We start from the raw sequence: 20,314 nt of genomic DNA on the forward strand, positions 1-20,314 counted from the left end.
TGATAAGCAAACAAAGATGCTGAATTCCACTCTCGGCCCTCAGACAGGAGAGTCCCTGGGGAAGCTGCGCATGTGCCCGGGCATGTGTGCTCCAGAGATCACTCCTTGCTTTTGTGAGCATATGCTAACGCATGTGTTTCGGGGTGGACTTGGCATCGGGGTGGGGGATGACGATGCACCTCCATGCATGGAGGGCAAGGGAGCAGGAGAGGGGGCACATGTGTGTGCATGGACTCCCCTTATCCTTCCTGCCGGGGCTGGGAGCTCACCTGGGGTGGCAAACGCCGCCCGCAAGGAGAGAGCCGTCACCGCTGTGTGAGGGGACACTGACACCCCTCCCTTTTGCTTGCCAGTGAAGAAGATGAGACAAGATCCTGACTGAGCAAAGACACTGTTGCATCTGAGATGGAGCCCAGTGCCTGGTAGGTTCACAGCTTCCCACACTGGCAGGTGAGGCGGGAAGAAAACAGGAGTGTGGGTGGTGGCTGCTCCCGGCAGCTTGGCCTTTCAACAGGAGAAATGTTTAGATCAGGCTCTCTTCTTCTTCCCCCCCCACCCCACAGCAGGATGCCTCCACTCCTCTCCCGCATCCACTCCCTGCAGCTGTGGCATCTCCTCCTCGTCGTCCTGGCCGTCCCTCCTCCTGCCACATGGTCTCTTCGCTCTCGGGGCCCAGCAGCTCCTCGGCCTCTTTGCACCCGCCGGAACCCCTCGGCCCCACGCTCCATTTGCATCTGGGAAAGGACCTCGCAGCCGGAGCGGGATTCCCGCTCGGATTCCCGCTCGGATTCCCGCTCGGGCCTGCCGCGCCAGCGTGGCCTGCCCGCGCGAGGAGCAGAGCTGCGGCACGTGGTGCGGCTGAGGCGCCAGGCCGCGGGGGCCCGGCCCGCCACCCCCTCCGGATTCGAGGATGGCATGCCCTCCTCCCAGTACCCCTGGGCCATCGTGTGGGGTCCCACGGTGTCGGATGAGGATGGAGGGGACACAAACTCGGCCAACCCAGGCTTCCCACCACTGGGATACACCTTTGTCTCGCCGCACGGGATGGCGACGGCACAGCCCAACTCCCACTCGCTCCTGCACAACGCGGGGCTCAACCTGCGCGAGACCCCAGCCACCCTCCGGCCCTTCTTGTTCGGGCCCCGGGGAGAAGGTAAATCTGCCCTCTGCTTCTTTCAGCCCCGGTCCCCTGCAGGAGCAGCTGCTTCTGTGAAACTCGTCAGGAACCTCCCCTTTCCCTGCTGCTCTCTGGGGACGGGAGGGAGTGACCATCACAACCCCCACTCCTTTGTCTCGCAGGTGTGGATCCCCAGCTGTACGTCACCATCACCATTTCCATAATCATTGTCCTGGTTGCCACTGGAATCATATTCAAGTTCTGGTGAGTGGGGTTTGGCCCAATGGAGGCTCTCACTGGGCTGGTGTCTACAGGAGGACTGTGGGCTTGGGATCCATTTGTCCCAGGGGTGCAGATCTGGTGCTGCAATCCCTTGCAAGGTTTGGCACTCGGCCACGCTGGGCTCTCATGCTGAGCGTAGCAGGGTCCATCCCACAAACCTCTTTGTCATCAAGGGCTGGGGCTTGTCTCTTTCCTCACACCTTGTTCTCTCCACAGCTGGGACCGAAATCAGAAACGCCGGCGTCACTCGGGGCAGCAGAGCAGTGGGAGGCAGCAAGAGAGCCAGCAGCCCCTCACAGACCTCTCCCCCACCACTGTCAGCATCCTGGGGCCCTATGGAGACCCCCTGACCCCCACACCTGAGGCAGAGGAGTCCAGGCAGGGCCAGGAGGGTGCAGAGAAGCTGGGTGGCCATGGGAAGAATGCAGCCTTCCAGCTCAACCGGTGAGTGGCCAGTGAGCTGGGGCAGGAAGGGCTGGCAGGGGACACAGGGACAGGCACAGTGAGGCAGGGTAAAGGTGACATTGGCTAGCGAGAGTCAGGGGTTGGGGCAGCGTAAGCGCTAATTAGTTTCCAATTCCCTCTTTCCCCCAGAATCCCACTGGTGAACCTGTGAAGCTCCCAGGAGAGGCTGAGCTGGCTCCCCCACCCTCCTGTCACAGCTGGCGAGTGCGGACTCTCGCCACCTCTGCTACCCCAGGAAAAAACAACCTCCTTGTGCCACGGCCCACCACCACCACCATTATTAACTAACCGCACCGGGATGTGCCTGGGCAAATGGACGAGCTGGGCCTCCTCAGCCTCCTGCTGGGGGAAGGTTGGGGACCCACCCTGCCCACGCAGGACAGGGTGACCAGAGAGCAGAATGGTGGGAGGGAACCACAGCTGGTGGTGGTGTGACATCTTGACCCCCCCAGCCCCTCTTCTAGCATATGTGCACAGACACACTTGGATCTCCATGACTCTCTCACCAGTGCATGCCTGACATTGGGGGTAGGCAAGGTGGAAAGGCGTACCCCTGTCCCCGTGGGCCCTCACCCTCCGTGTGTCCCTTCCCATGTCGTGTGCTTTGCAGTGAACGTCTGGAGTTCAGTGGCTGCAGGATTGCCCGCCAGGTGACTCGGATGGTGGCAACTTTGTCTGTTCCTGAGACCTTGTCCCTCCTGAGAGTCCCAAGGGTGGGTGAAGCTTGGGCAGAAGAGGCTCACTGAGCACCTGGGCCCTCTCAACAACCCATTTCCTTGAAGGGAACATTATCTTCCCCCTAGACAGAAGATATTCACATCTTTCCAGTTTCTTTCTGCCTAACACTCCTTTGGGTTTTTTTCTCTTCAGCTTATATCTTTCTTCCTCTCTCCGTCCACAGTTTTTTCCCCTCAGTTCCCACCCCCATGCCACTTCTCCTGCCAGTTAAAGTTGGAAAAGATTCCTCTAGCTTTCCAAATGTTTTGATATGTCGAAAGCCTCCTTGCTGTCCCTCTCCACCCTTCAGCCTCCTTCAGCAAGGTTTTTCTGAATAACACCAGTGTATGAATAATATGAGTAACACCTTTCCAGAGGTGAAGCCCTCTGCTCACCGTGTTATTTAGCAAGTGTCCTGTACACAGTTAAAGCGTGGAATGCAGACATTGCTGGGCATGAGGAACTTGAATTTTTCTGAGCTCAGGAAGAGATTTGCTTTCTGGCAAATACTCCTGGCACAGGCAATGAGGCAGCAGACAGGACACTGCGCTTGGGATGGCCAGGAGCAATTTAGAGTTGATCTTGGCAACATTGGAAGGGTTGCCACGTCCTGCTGGTAGGTCTCTCCTGGATTGCAAGGTGACTGGAAGCCCACAAGGCAGTGCTCACCAAGGGCATGAGAGAGAGGTGTCTGGGCTCCCAGGTGAAGCTTCATTCAGTTCCCCAGCTGGTCAGAAACTGAAAGCAGTGGCACAGGTATCTGTCCAGATTGGTTGCCTGCGCATGTCCTTCAGAGCTGTGGTGGTCTATGGGGCTGGCAGCCACACTGTCACTTCCCTGTGTGAGCAAGATCTGTGCATCTCCACTTCTTCAGAGACATGGACCCATGGGTGTCACTTTGAGGACGTGTGAGATGGCAAATTTCAGCTTAATGACAGTAGTTCCTCTTAGCTTTTATGGACACCTTCAAATTAATTAAAACCCCACACTGACAACCGCTGAGGTGAAAAGATGCACATTTAGATTAGGTTACCCCTACAGTGTACAAACACCTTCAGCTGCTGGGCTGATGTGGCCAGAGGCAGGAAAATCACCCACAATTTGAAGGCCCTAATTCACCATACAAGGTCTCTGACAAAAGTCATCTTGGAGAGAGGGAAGTGGCCTTTCATCTTTTATCTCTGCATTAAAAGCCTGTTCTTTATAGGACAAAGCACAGGGAATTTCATAAGAGGCCTGGTTCTGCCTGTTTACCCAGCTGAACCATTAGGTGTTCTCGGGTCCCTTCTGACTCACTGTGAAGGGCATTTAAATGAGAGTGTAAATTACAATAAGCTTCCCAAAAACAGTAGAGATTTGGAGAAAATGACAGGTCAAATAAAATTACTGGCTTATTAAAAGCACAGAGTGGCTGAAAGATGTAGGTGGAAAAGGACTCTGGAGATCTCTAGTCTAAGCACAGGTTGAGTCTGTGCTTACAGCAGGGGATATTAGTGCTTTACCGTAGATCGATCTGTTTCTGAGTCTGTTCCTATTTAGGATCCATGCAAGGCTTTGGTGGACATTTAAGCTGCAGATGGACAGGGAAGGACCAGGTGGCAGTTCCTGCTTGCTGCCCCATTCATTGCTGCCCCTGTTCCCCCTCTCCCTGGCACCTCCCTGCTGGGGAAGGACATCTGCAGGAGGCTGCACTGATGATTGCTGGCAATTTACAATACCTTGAACTGGCTGAAGTAATCTTCCAGACCAGATTAATTAGATTGTTCTTTGATCAACAGCATTTGTTGAAACAAGGCCAGAGTTTAGACTCTTCCACTTCAAGGGCTGTCCTTGGACTTTCCACATGCTGCATGGAGAGAAGGTTTGTAAGAAAGTGGCAGGGGTCCACAGGGAGCATAGTGAAAACATTTTCCAGCACTTGATATGGGGAAGCCCTGTGCTCTCCTGGGAAGACTTTTGTAAATTCGGCAAACAAAACAGATTTTGGTTTAGGGTTTTTTCCTCCCCCTTTTACATGTCTCTGGTTTTAGTAAAAGTACCTCTGGGGAGTGAAACCTTTCATGGATACTGTGGAAAGGGGAAAGCTGGTGAAACAGTGTAGAAAAAACTTACAACAACAGAGGCTTGGGTATAATGAATATCTTTTCTAAGAACAATTTTCCTAGCCAAATACATTTTTATGATAGTCATTCAATCTCTCACACAAAACAGGTTAGATACAGGGAAACAACTTCATTGTCCTGCCCAAACATTCATTGCTGTGCTTTGTCCCTGGAACAAAACACTCAGAACACATGTGGACACACAAGCTTCTTCCAGTCAATAAATAAATCTCACTGGATCTGTTTTCTCCATGACTGGAGCCTTATAAACCATCTTCCCCTACACAGACTGGAGTCAGAGCATGCCTGAGGTCTCTACCCTGGCCCAGGGTAATATTTTGTAGGACGTGCACTTGGATGGGTTGACAGCACTGAGTACCAAGACGGGGCAGAGGACAGCACCTTCTTAGTCACAGCCCATCAGGTTTCCCTGTCTTCTAGGTGAATGGAGGTGAAAGATTTTTTCTTCTTTCCATTAGAAATGGAAAGGCTTTTTCTTTCCATGAGAGAGAAGAGTGTGCAGGGAAACCAACTGGAAGTGTTCATAATCTTGGGTTAATTCTCCCCAACATTTCTATGCTATTTAAAGGGACCATCCAGGTGGGCTGAGTGAGATGAAGTAACTGTGTCTCTGCTGAGCTCCTGGAGAGCCCTGGCTTTTTGAACACAAGGGTGGTCTCTCTGTGAGCACAGTGGAAGGGAGGGAAGTTCCTGCTTTGAAGTAGGAACTGGAGTCTCCTTCTCTTTACCCAAGAGAGTGGTATGACCACAAGGTTAAATCCTGCTTGGGCTTTGCCATCTGGTTGGTTGCAACTGGTAGGCAGCGAGCAGACTTCTGGTGTGTGCTTCCACACCTCTCCTCCAGTCCAGTTTCCTGGGACTCACATCCAGCATCCCAAAATTCAGAGAGGGCTATCTACCTCTTCCTCAACGGCACCCAAGTGCCCTTGCAAATCTGGTCCCTTCATTTCTCACTCCAGTTCCCAGTGAAGAAAAATATTCGGAAAGGAGTGGTTTGTTCATTCCCTGCAAGTTCTCAAACAGGACCACCTTGAGACTGTTCTGAATTAAACTGTGGTTTTGTTTTTTCACTCTGACAAACCACATCTGTGGCACAGCCTTAGAGCTGAGACCTGCAGCACAAAAATCATGAGTCAAACTCCAGCTCCCCAGCTGCATCCCTGCTAACGTCCCACTGTAGTCCTGGCCCTACCCTGGCAGGACCATAGAGAGAGGCCCCTTCCTTCACCAACTGCTGGCTCTCTACTCCTCTTTTCCTGTTGTTTTCCCTCTCCCACTGTTTTCCCTCTTCCCACTCTTGTCCTGTACCATGGTCTCCCTCCTGGTTCTCTCTCCCCTCCTACTGTTTCGCTCTCCCTACTCCTCTCTTGCTCTCCCTCTGCCACTCGGTCTCGTTCTGCAGCGGCTTCCATCCTCCCCTCCAGCCTCCCTCCTGCTCCTCTGCTCAGTCTCGCTCTTCCCCCTCCCCTGCCCTTGTGCGCTGTGATATATATTTTTGTAGGATTTCTCTTCTCCTTGTGGTGAAATATTCAAATCTTGTGGGATGTTAGTTTCAACATTTTTAAATAAAACTTTGCAAAATATTGAAAGCAGACCTCTTGCTTCTGTGGAAGGTGTCACACTGGAAAAGTCAGGGTGGGATGAGAGGGACTGCACCCTGGGCAGACCCCTTCGGGATGAAGGCTCAGACTGTTGGCATCCCACATTCTCTTTTTGGGAGTAGAGGGGGCAGTTTGTCCCTATGTCCATCTTACCTTGGTCTCTGCGGACCAAAGGGGCCCTTTGACCACCCTCACGCATTTCCATGGGAGGTGGTGCCTGGTGGAGGAGAAGCCCTTCTTCATCCACTTCCCCAGCCAAAGCTGCTGTCCTGCCTCTGGAGCTGCTGCCTGCCAGGCACGCTCCGGGGCTGCCTGTCACGCTGGGGGCCAGCCTGTCCTGGAGAGGTGACAGGAGCCGAGGGAAAGGGAGGGACATGGAGCGCTGCAGGCGCAGAAGCCTCCCTCACTTTGTTCCCCGCGGCTGCCTCCGCAATTTCTATTTACAGCCCTGCTGCCTCCCCTCCTGGCCACAGTGCTGCTGCTGTTGCTGGTTTCCAGGGCTGCTCTGTAATTAAGCATCCTTGTCTCCTGCAACTCCTCCACTTCACAAGCCCGGCGGCAATCGGGGCTGGGGGCGCACCAGGCTTGATGGCCACTCCAAAGGGCTGCTCCCTGGCAATGGTCGGAAGACTGCTGGGGATGGGGATGATTCCCAGCCCCTACTCCCTCCGCCCTGAATCCTTTGGGCATTGGAGTTGTCCCTGATCCTCTGCTTTGTTGGAGGAAGGAGCAGGCTTTGCAGACCAGACCTGACCTCAGACTCTGGGGTTTTTGCCCATGGGAAGGACCCTTCCTGCTGCAGGGCCAGGCCCCTCCACATGGCACCCTGTGCCCTGGACAGGATCTCTTTGGGCTGAGGTGCCTTGGGCAGGATTGCTGTGGGTTGGTGGTGGCCCCAGGCCCATCATAGAGCAGACACACTCCTGTGGTTGCTGTCCCGGGGTACAGACACACAAAAGGCTGAACAGCACCTCTTCCGCTCCTGTGCTGAGTGTGGGAGGGCAGAGACTTTCAGCCCTGTTGCTTTAGGTGGAAGATCCTCTCCAATCAACAGCTTTGGGGCTGGGCAAGCCAGAGAGACTTGACAGAGGTGGCAATAGGTTCTCATTGTGCTGAAATTACACTCATGTACTCATTGGTGCGGTGAGATGTTTTGCACAAACCTCATCTGCTTCCAGCCAGAGTTTCAACCCTTCCTGCTGACTTCTCTCTGTCATCAGATGCTTTTCCTCTGGTGCCCTCTCTGCACAGGCTGGGGCTGCAGACACTCAGCCAAACATACCCTTTTTCACCAGGACTCACTCACTCTGACTCACAGGAGAAGCTCCACAAGCTACCCCTCATTCTTGTGGCTTCCTATAACACTGACTCCCTGGTCTAGTTCCCTCCCCTCTCATCACCACTCTCCACTACATCACTTTTACCCCCCTGTCCATGTTGACTTCACACCCTTCCAGTCTGGTCCTAGCCCTGTCTCCTTTTCCAGCATCTCCATTCCTTTCCAGTTTACAGCCTTGCCTCCTTCCCTAGCATCTCCCCCACATCCGGTTCTCCAGCAGGGAGCTAGTACAGGGAGTTGCATTCTGAACGAGGACAGCAGAGATGGGAGGAATGAATGTAATCATTTAAATAAAAGAAGAATATACAAAACCTGTACAGTGACTTCAAGACACATAAAAATCACCCTAATGAGTGGTCAAAAAACAAGCATGAGGTGTTGCTGACCTCTGTGATTACCTGGGAAAGAAAGTAGCTCAGAAAAACATTTTGAAAACATCTCCAAAATCTGGGATTCCCTCAAACTGAATGCCTTCTATAACCTGCTATAAATTATCCCATTACAGGAAAAAAATCAGGCAACCATCAGCTGGAAGAGTCTGTATTGCAGGCATGTGGCAGCAACCAACAACGCTTGCTTACCTCCCCTGCTCAGGGACCTTTTCCAGAGCTGGAAGTTAGGACTTCATGTGCTCTGGCTCTGCCCTCCTCCCCAGGCCTGTGCTGCTGGATATCATTCCTTTGTGCTCCTTTGCAGCGCACCTTGCGAGAGAGCCATTCCGACACTGTGGGCACGAGGGGAGTGGTGGGAAAGCACCTGTGGAGCTGTGGGCATCCCTGTGCTCCTCAAGGAGGGTGTGGAGTGGGCATGGCAGCATGGAAAAGCTGTGCTAACTCAAATGTGAGCCTTTGTGCAGGGGGACTCGACAGCTTCAATCACAGGTAGCTCTGCACTCTACTAAAGGGACCTGGCTCTGTGGATGGCCATTTAATTAGGAGAAATGCACAACTTGAAACTGCCATAAAGAGTCGCCCTGAAACAAGCAACCTCTCATTTCAGCATCATGTAAAAGAGTTGAGTAGTTCCCTTGGTTCATTCCTGCTTTGATCCTTAGAGGCAGAATTGAATCTTTATTGAGGGCTGCTGTGTCTCCGAGTGCACATTGCACTCAGTGAATAATAGGCCATTCAGTGACGCATTCCACATTGATCCAAAGCCCAGCTTTCTCTGGGAGTGACCAGAATACAAGCAAAACCATCTTCAGCCTCAGATCAATCCTCACAAGGGATATGGCAGGGAAGCAAATGCCAGTCTCTGCTCCAGGGCCCTGTCCTGCCTCTCTGTGGCTCCTAGTTAGCGCTCCAGTGGCAGGAGAGCAGACGCTCTAGGGCAGCCAGTCTCGTTTGAAGCTCAGACTTTGTCGACAGCTGGACATACCACAAGGGTTGAACAAGCAAGCAAACAAACAAGCCTGGGGTGACTTGTTTTCTATCAGAGGAACATGGTGTGGTGCCTACAGCATGCACTGGTCAAATCTGAGTTACAGCCTGGCCTGGCTAGGGAGCCAGTTGGTTTCCTTGTTAGTTTGCCTATGAAAGGATGCACCAGAATCACAGGCATCATGACTCTCTCAGGTGCTCTCTAAGCCTTGGTAAAGTGACACCGACTGCAGAAGCTTTCTGAGCTCTTCTCAAACCAAAGGGCAGTCAGTGGTGGGTGTCTCTGCTGTGCCAGGGGAGACAATCCAGCCAGGTTAAGACACAGTTTTGCCTGAATGAGTTCATTCACCAAAACATGAATGAAGTGGTTAAATACACCTACAGTGGAGGTTTGTGCCCATCTTATTATGTTGATTCAGACACATTTGGCAATACCAGGATGAGTTATCTAAGCCTGAAGTGGTTTCTCTCCCATGCTTTTTCTGCTTTGCCAATTCTTTTCTTATGTGACACATTACACAAATCACAAACATCACACAAATGAGATCTGATGCTCTGTGTACCCTGCGTTGGCTGGATACACAGCAGGAACCCTAAGAGGTTTCCTTATAATGAGATTTCTCCTATGCCAAGCATCAGGGCCTCCATGACAAAACTGAAGACAAAAAATATTGTCCTGGATAAATGTGGGTTTCTTGTATCTACTCACACTGGCCAGCTTACATGTAGCTCCGTATGCAGTGCAGTAATTCTCAGCACAGGATATGGGGAAAGGACAAATTGTCCCCTTGTACCTGCAAGTTAGAGGAGGGCTGGGACAAAAGAATAACACTGCCTCTTCCAGGGTTTTGGTGACAGTTCTTTGTTGATACCCAGGCAGTCCTGCAGAGAGAAACAAGTTGCCTAACTAAAATATACAGAGCTGAGGCTGTCAAGCAAAGGCCTAAAGAGAGGTATGAGGGAGCAGGAATATGAAGGTGGACAGGAAAAGGCAGGGTGAGGAGAGAGTGGGCAGAACCAGAAATTGTGGTTGGGATTAAATGATGGGGCTGGAAGGAGAAGTAGGATGAAAGGCAGGGATCAGAATAGAAATTTAGAGCTAGGGGGCATTAAAAGCATTGGGTAAATGAAGACAAGGTGGGTGAAGCAGGGCTCTGGGAGCTCACTGGGACCAGGATTATGTCAGAAGTGAAGCCCCAGTTTAGCCTGAGCACTTACTCAGTTCTCCTGATCCTTCCAGCTGTTTCAGGAGCAGCAGTTGAATCCTCCCCTGCCTGCCTGCCTCCTGGGGAGGGGAGGAAAGGGAAAGCACATGCTCATGGGTCATCCATCAGAGCTCAGTCTCATTGCTGCAGTGCTGACCCAACCCATGTGTGAGAGCTGCAGGACTGTCAAAAAATGTAGGTCAGGGGCTGAAAGTCCCTTTTGCAGGTTTAAAGGTCTCAGCCCTCTGATGTTTGCTCCAAAGGATGATACATTCCCACTTAAGGGACGTTGTTCCCTTTTCTTCCTTCCTTATCTATGTTAGTTGTCCAGCCATCATTTTCCAGGAGCTGAGAAGTGTCCACTTCATGTGACCTACAGAGGTACGAAAAACTGAGCCACAGGGATTGTGCTCTGAACACGCACAGCACTGAGACCACCAAAAATGAGGCTGTCAGAGTCTGTTCTTGTGCTCCCAGAGCCAGTCTTTTGGCCTCTAGCCTTTACCACTAAAGGGCAAGGACAGAACCACCTGGAACAAGTACTGGAGCAGTGCCTGGTGAGGGAAGAGTCCCTCAGACCTGGGAATGTATGCACTGGAAAGCCCAGAAAGAATGATGCATGAGGAAAGTGCTTAGCAAAGTTGAAGCCAAGGATGCAAATGTGAAGGAAGGAGTGAGTAGAGGTATGAAACAGCGAGCACCATCCTCTGCACCAGAAGGGCCTGCTGGAAAAGAAGTGCATGATAACTTGACTCCAAGATTCTATCAGGATGGTGAATGAAGGAAGAAGCTGGTGTTTCACAACTTCTGAGTTCACTTTGCATCCTGGGTGGTTGCTGCCATTTGTTTTCTTCTTTGGTGATAATTGTATGTCGTTTCTCTGCACGGTTCACTGCACAAATGATTTCACATACCCGCCCGAGCTGTGCTTTATTGTACTTGGTTTAAATATGCAAAATTGTATGCAACTCCATGTGACGTCTTATGCAAATTGCTTCTTGTGTTACTGTGCATATTTGAAATTAATTTGAGTATGATCACAGCCCTGACTCTGAAGCCATTGTTTAGACTGAGCGCTCACCCAGCTCCCCTGATCCTTCCAGTTATCTCAGGAGCAGCAGCCTGAGCCTCCCCCGCCTGCCTCAGCCTTGATCCACCAGCAACATGCACTGGAGGTGACACAGCTTAGATGAAGGTCATGTTCCAGGCCTCTGCTGAGTTTGCCAGTTAGTGCAGCCAGAAACTGAGTATTTAATGGGGAAGCTGGAGCACCAGCCTAATGTCTCAGAAGGGTCTGCAGACATGCACTCCTGGGGAGCAAATTTTAATCCCTGCAGGGGCAGGCTAGACTCTGGACAAGGACATGCCATCCAGTGGTTCAACAGCTCACCAAGATAACCAAAGGCATCTGGGCTTAGAAGAAAGCACTGGTTTTACAATGTCAAGAATTAGAGATGTTTCATGGAGAAGCTTGTTAACAATCTGCCCTTTCTGGCAGTGGATCTACAGATATAAGGCAAATGCTTTACATACAGGTGTTCCATATTTTTAAAAAGATCAGATTCCATTAAAAACATCTACTAAACACACCAGCCATAACACAGGCAGCAATATATTGTCTACGCTAATCTCTGAGCACATTCAAGCCATTTCAGCAACACTCTTCATGCTAATTTCCCCTTTTCTCCTCTTCTTGGTTATGAGTCAGCAGCTAGGCTTGAAACCCCTAACCTTCATCACTGAGGCATGATGTAGACGTCACTCTGGAAAGGCCTTAATCATCTGTTAAAGAACAGAAAAGAGACAGTCAGCCACCGAGTTTGCTGTTACTCCCGTTTTATCCCTGGCTCCTATAATCCACTGCAATCCAGCAGTGAAGTGTTTCATGCAAGGATTTCTGCGTTGGGCAGTTGTGTGCAGGTGGGTGCCAGGAGGCTGGAGCTGTGTGCCACATCCCAGGGCTGCTGGTGTCCAGGGCTGGCAGCAGAAAGGAGCGAGGCAGGCGGTGCTCCCAGGCAGGTGCAGCTGGTTCACTGCAGCACCCAGCCTGAGGCTGCCCTGGGAGAGCTGCTGTCATCTTTCCCCTTGACAGATGCTCCTGGGGCATCCCCTTGTCTCATCCCCTTTTGCTATCCTGTGCCAAGGTGGTCTCTGGGAAAGGGGTGATGGATGGATCCTGGCCACTAACCAGTACCCAGTGGGGGAGCTGGTCTTAAAGCCCCTGAGTGCCCAGCTCACTCCCCCTGGGCTGCAGCGTGGAGGAGCCCTCTTCTGCTCATCAGAAATCCTCTCAGATCTGCAAGACACCCAGCCATCACTTGAAGCAACTGGACTTGGGCCTACCTGTCACACACTGTCCCCTCCAATTTCCGTGCTGAGCTCTCTGCACGCTGGAGGCAGGAGGACGCACATCCTGCACTCCCTGGGTAATTACAGCCCTACAGCACTCTGCAGTATTCCCAGGACACCATCCACAACCCCACACAGCCCCACTTCCAGGCCAGCCCCAGGCACTCAGCTTGGCTTGAGCTGCTTTGAGGGCAAAGTCGTTACGAAAATGTCCTGCAGTTGCATAAGAAGAGAGGACTGGCAGAGACCTCCTGGCCTGTGGCAGACAGCCCCATTGCATCCTCTTGCTCAGAGACTTCCAGACCCACAACAAGTCATCTCCTGGCCTCACTGCTGCTGTTGAAAGGCTGTTCCAGATCCTTGCACTGGCAGGTGGGAAGCTCCTAATTTCCATCCTCAGTGTACCCATGGCCCAGCCTGTGATAACTCATTCTTGTGCCAGCATTGTCCTCAGGCTTAAATTCAATGTCAAAACCCTTTGTTAACACAGAGTTAATGTTGCTTGGTGATAGCTCATTCATTCCCAGAACATTATGTTCATCAAAACGCAAACTTGTGGAAAAACAGGGCATTTAGAGCTAAAGTACATGCCCAGGCAACCTCACTTGTGCACCTTCCGAGCTGGCAGCTGCCAGAGGGACTGTCAGCTCTCGGTCTGCATTCACTGCATCGGGTATAAAGTGTTCTGTGATGATCAGTGGGAGCATTACCTGGGACCGGAGTGGGTGAGCAAGGAGGGGAGAGCCAGTCCCTTGGGGACAGGTGAGGGGGGATTCTGGCTGCCAGCTCTGGGATGAAAGGCAAAGTGTTTCTGCCCATGGGATACCCAGGTTCTTTCAGTGCACTGCTTTCAAGGACAGAAGGAGATTGTGATTAGGACATCCTGGGGTAAAGATTTCACCAGGCACTCCACTCTGCAACAACACCGAAGGCAACACTCTCTGGCAAGTGTCAGCTCATAAAAATGCAGCTGTGTGGCATCAGTGCTTTGGGAAGAGCACTCAAGTGCTCACCGAGAGAGCAGGTCCTGACCCACTGCACCGCAGAGTCACTGGGGTGGGAGAAAGCCATCTCCAGCAGCAAGTTTAGCTAGCCCAGCAGGTTTGGCACAACCACAGCTGGGGAGGACTCCTGCCATCTCTGGCAGCATCAGGCTGTTTGCTCTTTTGTGAAGTTGCAGTCATGCTGTTTCTACCACAGAAGCTGCTGTGTCTAAGGTGAGGATGCTAGGAGGCTGCCATGAGATTCAGCCCCATCCCAGGCTCCATATTAAGGGAATTCAGACCAGGATTGCCAGCAGGGTTCAGAGATGTACAGTGCACAAGATCCAGGGCTGAAAAGTTTGGAAATTTTAATACATGGTGATTGCAGAAGGTTCAAGAACAGAAGCAAAGAATGGCCTGAGGGACTCCGTCTGTACACCCCTGCCCTGTTACCCATGCTGTAGCCATTTCCAGCTCACTTTTCTCACTGCATTAAAACATTAGAGCTTTAGAAACTGCTACTGTTTAAAACAAATTTTCTTACGGTGTTTGCTGCTGGGTATGTATTTTCTAAAGGGTGACTTATAGGACGATCAATATGAAGGACAGCCACAAATCCTGCCCTGGACAGACTGCTCAGCATCCTTCTGTCCAGCCAGGTTTTGTGCTCAGCTCCTGATCTCCAGAAGTTTTTGGGGGAGCAAGTAGCATTTCTCAATTTTTTTTCTCTACTTTCTGTAGTTTTTTGCGTGTGTAGTGTGTGCAGTACCTGCCCTCTTGCTGACCCAAAAGGGCAGCTGGCCATACTTGCCACAGCAAGGATGTGCAGATGGTGGGAGCTGATCTGGGGGGGAAGCTGGGCTGTCAGCTGGCAGGCCTGGAGGGCTCCATTCCTGAAAAAGGAGACAGGGAATGAGCAAAGAGTGATTTCTCAGGTGGCAGCTGCTCCTCAGACAGAGCCAAGGCTTCTGCAACAGAAGAATGCTCACTCTGCCTGCAAGGCTGGAGGAAACGAAGCCCCAGGTGACCGTGGTGCTGAGGGAGTTCCTGGAAAACACAAGCATCCTTGCTAAAACGAGGCCCGGCAATGATGCAAAAGATTTTCTAGGAAATCTTGAGTATCTAGGTGAGACTGAGAACTGCCCTGAGGATGTGATCATTATGCCAGCCTGTCTGGGAGGAGGAGCTCAGCCAGCCGAGTGGGAAGGAAGCACTTGAACCTGCAGAATGCTACTTGCTGCATCTCTGGACTCACCTGCCCCGATCCAAGGACTTGCTACTTCCAGTGAGACACTGGGCAGGAAACTTGTGCCCTTGGGTCCCACATTCCTCCAGGCAGAACACCTGGCCACAGCTGGATTCCCTAAAGCCCTGTCTAGAGAAGCTTCCATGTGGAGAATCAATAAATAATCCAGGAGCCTTTGGGTCTAGTAGGAAGGCCCAGAAACAAGTTCACAACTCTTTTTCACTCAGCTTGAATAGTGGAAAACTACCCAGAAAGCAGACAGCACTGTGGAGTGTGAGGAACATAAAGATGGAGAGTAGAAAATGAGAAAAGGACAGTGCTCTGTCAAACAGGCAGGACACGCTTATGGATACAGGCAGTTGGATCTGCTTGCCTCTGAAACAGAAGGAATACATCAAATCCTGATGGGATGCACCCACAAGTGCTGAGTGAGCCAGCAGAAGTCATTGAGAGGCCACTCTCAATAACTCCTGACTGGTCATAGCACTTGGGAGAAGTACCTGAAGACCTGGGGAAAGCAAACATCTCTCCTGTCTTCAAGAAGGGCAAGAAGGAGGATCTATGGTCAGTCAGCTTCACCTTGATCCCTGAGAAGATAATGGAACAGGGAACCCTGGAAATAATTTCCAGGCATGTGGGTGACAAGAAAATCATCAGGAATAGTCAGCATGGATTCACCCAGGAGAAGTCATGCTTGACCAACTTGATAACCTGCTATGATGAAACGCCTCACTTTCAACAGGGCCTTTGACACTGTCTCCCACAAAATCCTCACGGACAAGTTGCTGATGTATGGGCTGGATGAGCAAACAGTGAGGTGGCTGAAACACGGCAGAATGGCCAGGCACAGAGGGTGGCGAGCAGTGGCACAAAGTCTAGCGGGAGGCCAGTACACAGTATTGACCCCTGGCTGATAAAGAGGTCCTCTGGGTGATTCCTCAGCAGCGGCAGGCTGGACCAGACAACCTCCGGAGCTCCATTCCAACCTCAGCCACTCTGTAATTCTGTGAAACCACTTACTGGGAATGGTCTCTGATGAATGCCATCCCAAGCCATGCCTGGGCTTTGTCTCAGGCAACAATAGCTGAATTGGGCTAAAACTGCAGCAGCCGTGTGACAGAATGGGTGACTGCAGGTCCCCAGTCTGTCCTGTGTCCCAGGGCTGAGTACACTGGCACAAATACAGTCATGGCTTCAGAAGATGGCAGGCTTAGCATCTAACAAAGACAGGATGACTTCCTTGTCCCAGGAAGAGGTGGAATGAGGGAAGGATGAAGCTGGTATGGGAGAAAAGGACATGATGGACAGGAGAACTGTCTGCAACGTGCTTTGCTTCTCATCAGGAGCTGTTCCCTCCTGCCATACAGCTATGTGCCTTGCCTGCTGGGAAAAAAGGAGTGTCCAGGTATGTGATATGGGGGAGAAACAGTGGCAAGCTTGCAAGATGTGCTGTGACTAGCTAACACTACTGCTGCTGAGCTTAGCTCTTTGGGAACTACAGCAAAAGGAGGATGATGAAGTAACCCTGGGAGATAAGCTGTCTGCAGTACAGTGAGAGGAAGCAAGGCAGCTGGTGAGTTCTCCCTGCTGATGTTGTAAACACATCTAGAAAAGTACTTCCCTGAACGTGATGTTTACCTGAAATTTGGGAGCCTTGCCCAGAGGGATCTGCTCCAGATGCTGTGAATACTCTGGGATACAATAAAGGCGCAAGCGCTGCTGAAATCTGAAGAGCCACCCAGAGTGATGCAGCCCAAGCCTGTTAACTCTGAAAACCTCTCAGCATGTTTTAGTTTGTGATGAATTCCAGAGGGCTTCACGGTGCACAGACTTGATGCATCTCTGATGTTACACACTGTTAAAACACTTGTAGCAGACTGTCCTTCCACACTTTGCAGTGCTTACCCACGGGGCTCCTGGCAGACTCTGTTATCCCTAGAACCCAAGCAGCAGACTACTTGTCCAGCACTGCATTTTATTCTGACTGGATTTTCCTCCTTCCCCTTCATCTGGCCACAGCCCCAAGCCCCTCTCCCCCAGCCTCTTTCTCATCCCTGTCAGGCAGCAGCTGCACGTATGAATTAGCTTCCCCTCCAATGTGCACTTCAAACCTGAAAAAAGCCCTCCGACTTCAATTCATCAGGAAGATCACATTAAGCCCATCTAACCTCCCCGTCTGACAGGGTAACTGCACTAGCAGACCGGGGGGGGTGTAGTAGATGTGATACATCTTGACTCCAAAGCTTTTGATAGAGTGAAAGGCATAACAGTGGGGAAAAAAAAACGCAGTTGGAATTGCCAAAAGATGCACACAATTGCCAAAAAAGTATATACAGCTGGTCTGGGGAGATTGCACTGTCAGGGTGGAAAGGCACTTTTCAACGGGGCTCTGGAAATCGGTAGATTCATTTTCATCACTGAGAGCTGAAGCTGTGTGGTAGAAAAAGCTCTTTAACTATCGAGCAATAAAATGCTGGACTAGATTGGCCAGGGAGCCTTGTCACTGTAGGCTGTTGAGAATGGGTTCAACAAATATCTGTCAGGAATGAGTTGTGCTTACTTAATTTTGTCGTCGGGTCAGGAGGCTGAATTACATGATTGCCCGAGGTCTCGTCCCAATTTCATTTCCCCCAATTAAATTAAATAAACCTCAGAAATCATTGTCAGAAGCAAGCTGCAGCAAGCTATACTTACTGCATCCCCCCCACCCTCAGTCAAGTGTTAGATGGGCACTAATCCTATCCAGGTGTAAACCAGGCTCAAGACCTACCACTCTTACCCCACCGTGAAAACCAGCACGATGAAACCCTTTCAGTTCTGCTGCACAGGCATGTGGCACATTTAGTTCAGACTGGCTTTTGTGTATTTCTCCAAAGAACCGAGCCTTTTCTGGGATGTTGGGTTTTAAACTTCCTTTCTGAGACAGCTTATGGGAGCAGGCACTGTGTGGGAGAAACACCAAGAAGTCACTTGCATAAAGAGCACAAGACTCTGGATTGATCTCTTACCCTTGAAGGGAAAACTCTTTGGGGGATGGAGCAGAAAAATGTGGGCTTGTGGGCCTATGTTCAGCACATCTTTTCTTATAATGCTGTGCTTGTCGTGCTAACCTGCTCTGCCTGCCAAGGAAGCACAGCAAATTGCAGGGAGAGGTAAATCGGTGCAGCCTTAAAAAGAGCCAAACTCAGAAGAGAAAGGGACTGCCCAACTAAATCATGGCTGAGCTCCTTCCCTTCTATAATGGCTCATTTCTCTGTTCACCTCTCTGTGCATGAAATGGATTTTTAGAGAGAAGTTCATCCATTCCAGCCTTTTGCTAAGCTAAGGAAGGCTCCATATCTGCTCACATGGAGAGCAGGGGCAGGCAGGGAGACAGACTGTTATTCCAGCTCCCCCACACTGCTGCCAGCCCCGAGCCCACTTCTGAATATGAGTGACAAATTGTATATAGCATCCTAAATAAGATTAACGTAATGATCTCTTTAAGGCTGTTGTCTTTGTGATCACGTCACATCGGGGCCTCATAATCATCTCGTGAATGATGAATGCACCCAGATCTGTCTCTTCTTCTGTCATTTCTAACCAGTGAATCTCTGTGTGTAAAAGACATTCCTGTTAGCAGGAGCAAAGAACAGGACCTCGCACTTCTCTGCTTCAGATTGTGAGTAATTCTCCTAAATGCATTTAATCAGCAAACTTCCTTTTCAAGCTGCTTTTTGCTGAGCTAGAGCCATTACTGCAAGCAGAATTATTCCCAAAGCCAGTGACATTCCTCCGTGGTGGCAGTTCCTTTTTGACTCCACACATCATCTGCCTCTCCCCGGCATTTTACCCACCTAAAATTCTCCTACTAATTCCTTTCACTTCAGCTTATCTAGCTGCCTTCCAGCCCTTACTGCATCAAATGCCCTACTGAAATCCAACTAGATTACATTTACCAATTTCTTTTTTCACCCAGGTAAGGGAAAGGAGGTAAAGAAAAGGATCAAGTTAAGGGCACACAGCGCTTTTGTTGATAAACCCATTTTGTATTTGATTCCATTTTCCACTTACTGCTGTAGCTTTAATTCTGTTTTCCTTCTGTAATTTGTTCTTAACCTTATACTCTGTTGAGACTAGACTAATGGGTTTGCAGCTGCCCAGAGTACTTTGTTTTCTCTCTTCCTGAAATATTGCTCTTTTTTCCCAGCCCTGACATGCTTACTCTGAAGTTGATGGATATGCTGCAAATCCTTGCTCCCAAAACTGCTGCTTCCTCAGACGGCTTTGAAAAAAAAAAACCACAAATATCAAGGTAAGGTGGTGAGCTCCAGTCTTGCCTCTACAGAGCTTCTCGAGGTTTGCTTTTGCCTTAATACATCAAGTTACTGTTCTCCATCCTTTCTTCTATCCTCTTTTCCTACCTCTTTCAGCATCATCCTTCTTATTGAGAAATGACACAAGGCAGCTGTAAAGACCCAGAGGTGTTTTAGCAGCACTGTGGAGAGCACTGAAGGTGGTGTGAAGAGTGCATCAGCTGAGCACCCATCCCTCTGCTCTCCTGGTGAGCTGAAAGCCACAGTTTAGGCTATCACAGAGGCACGTTTCTCAAAAAGAGGGGGGTTTAACTTCTGAAAGGGAACAGAGGTCCCCTGAAACTCATCACAGATTCTCTGACTGCAAAGAAACATGCAGACACCTAAACCAAGAATTTAAAGGAGTTATTAAAATCTTTCTGCTTCTGGAGGGGTGAAGGTTTTGTGTAGGGAGGGAACTCTTACATGCTGCAATATAGTTTTAAATGACATTTCAGTGATTGCTGCTGTTCAGAAAAACATGGGTGCTAAAGCTTAAGGAGTCACCCCCAAACTAACCAGATCCTGCTGTTAGGAGATTCATCTGTAGTATAAAATGGGACAAGTTGTGCTAAAGAGGGTGGTGAGCCAGCTGGAGAAGAGACATTCGTGCAGAAAGGCTTTACAGATGCTAATGCTGCTGTCAGCACAGATGTATTTCCACGGGGCCGAACAAGCATACTGCCCTTCTGGCTCCCAGCTTTGTGAAGACACTGAGCATTGGCTCATGGCAGATCAGCAGCACAAAAACACTGACCCACACAAAAAGGTGGGAAGGGATTTCTACAAGTCTCTAATCCAATTCCCTGCTTACAGCAGGGTAACTCCAAGGCTAGACCAGCTTGCTTAGGGCCTTGCTCACACAACTTCTGAACATCTCCAAGGATGGAGATACCCCAGTCTTTTTAGGCACCTCTTCCCCTACTGACCTGCTCTCAAGGGGAAGATATTTTTTCTTATACATATTTAGAATTTCATTGTTTCAACACTTGTCCCTTGTTTCTTGTCCTTTGTTTGCTGCCTTCTCAGGGTCTGACTTCCTCTTCTCTACAGCTTTCCTTTAGGTAGGAGCAGACAACTAGGCACCCCCTTGTTCTCTGTTCAACAAACCCAGCTCTCCCAGCCCTGTGCATTGTCTGCTCTGGCCCTGCACTGTGGGGGCCTTCTGCTGGCC

General features: G+C 50.4%; 1 protein-coding gene across 1 annotated transcript; it reads left to right on the top strand.

Moving 5' to 3' along the window:
• The first annotated feature begins 382 nt into the window (after positions 1-382).
• PIANP (PILR alpha associated neural protein) lies at positions 383-2,015 on the top strand. Its single transcript, XM_058826020.1, has 5 exons — positions 383-422; positions 564-1,153; positions 1,300-1,381; positions 1,616-1,843; positions 1,994-2,015. The coding sequence occupies exons 1-5, from the start codon at positions 406-408 to the stop codon at positions 2,013-2,015; spliced, it is 939 nt and encodes a 312-aa protein (XP_058682003.1). The 5' UTR covers positions 383-405.
• Positions 2,016-20,314: the final 18,299 nt, after the last annotated feature.

Source organism: Poecile atricapillus, chromosome 1 (assembly GCF_030490865.1).
Source record: "Poecile atricapillus isolate bPoeAtr1 chromosome 1, bPoeAtr1.hap1, whole genome shotgun sequence".
In the NCBI taxonomy this organism is placed as follows: domain Eukaryota; kingdom Metazoa; phylum Chordata; class Aves; order Passeriformes; family Paridae; genus Poecile; species Poecile atricapillus.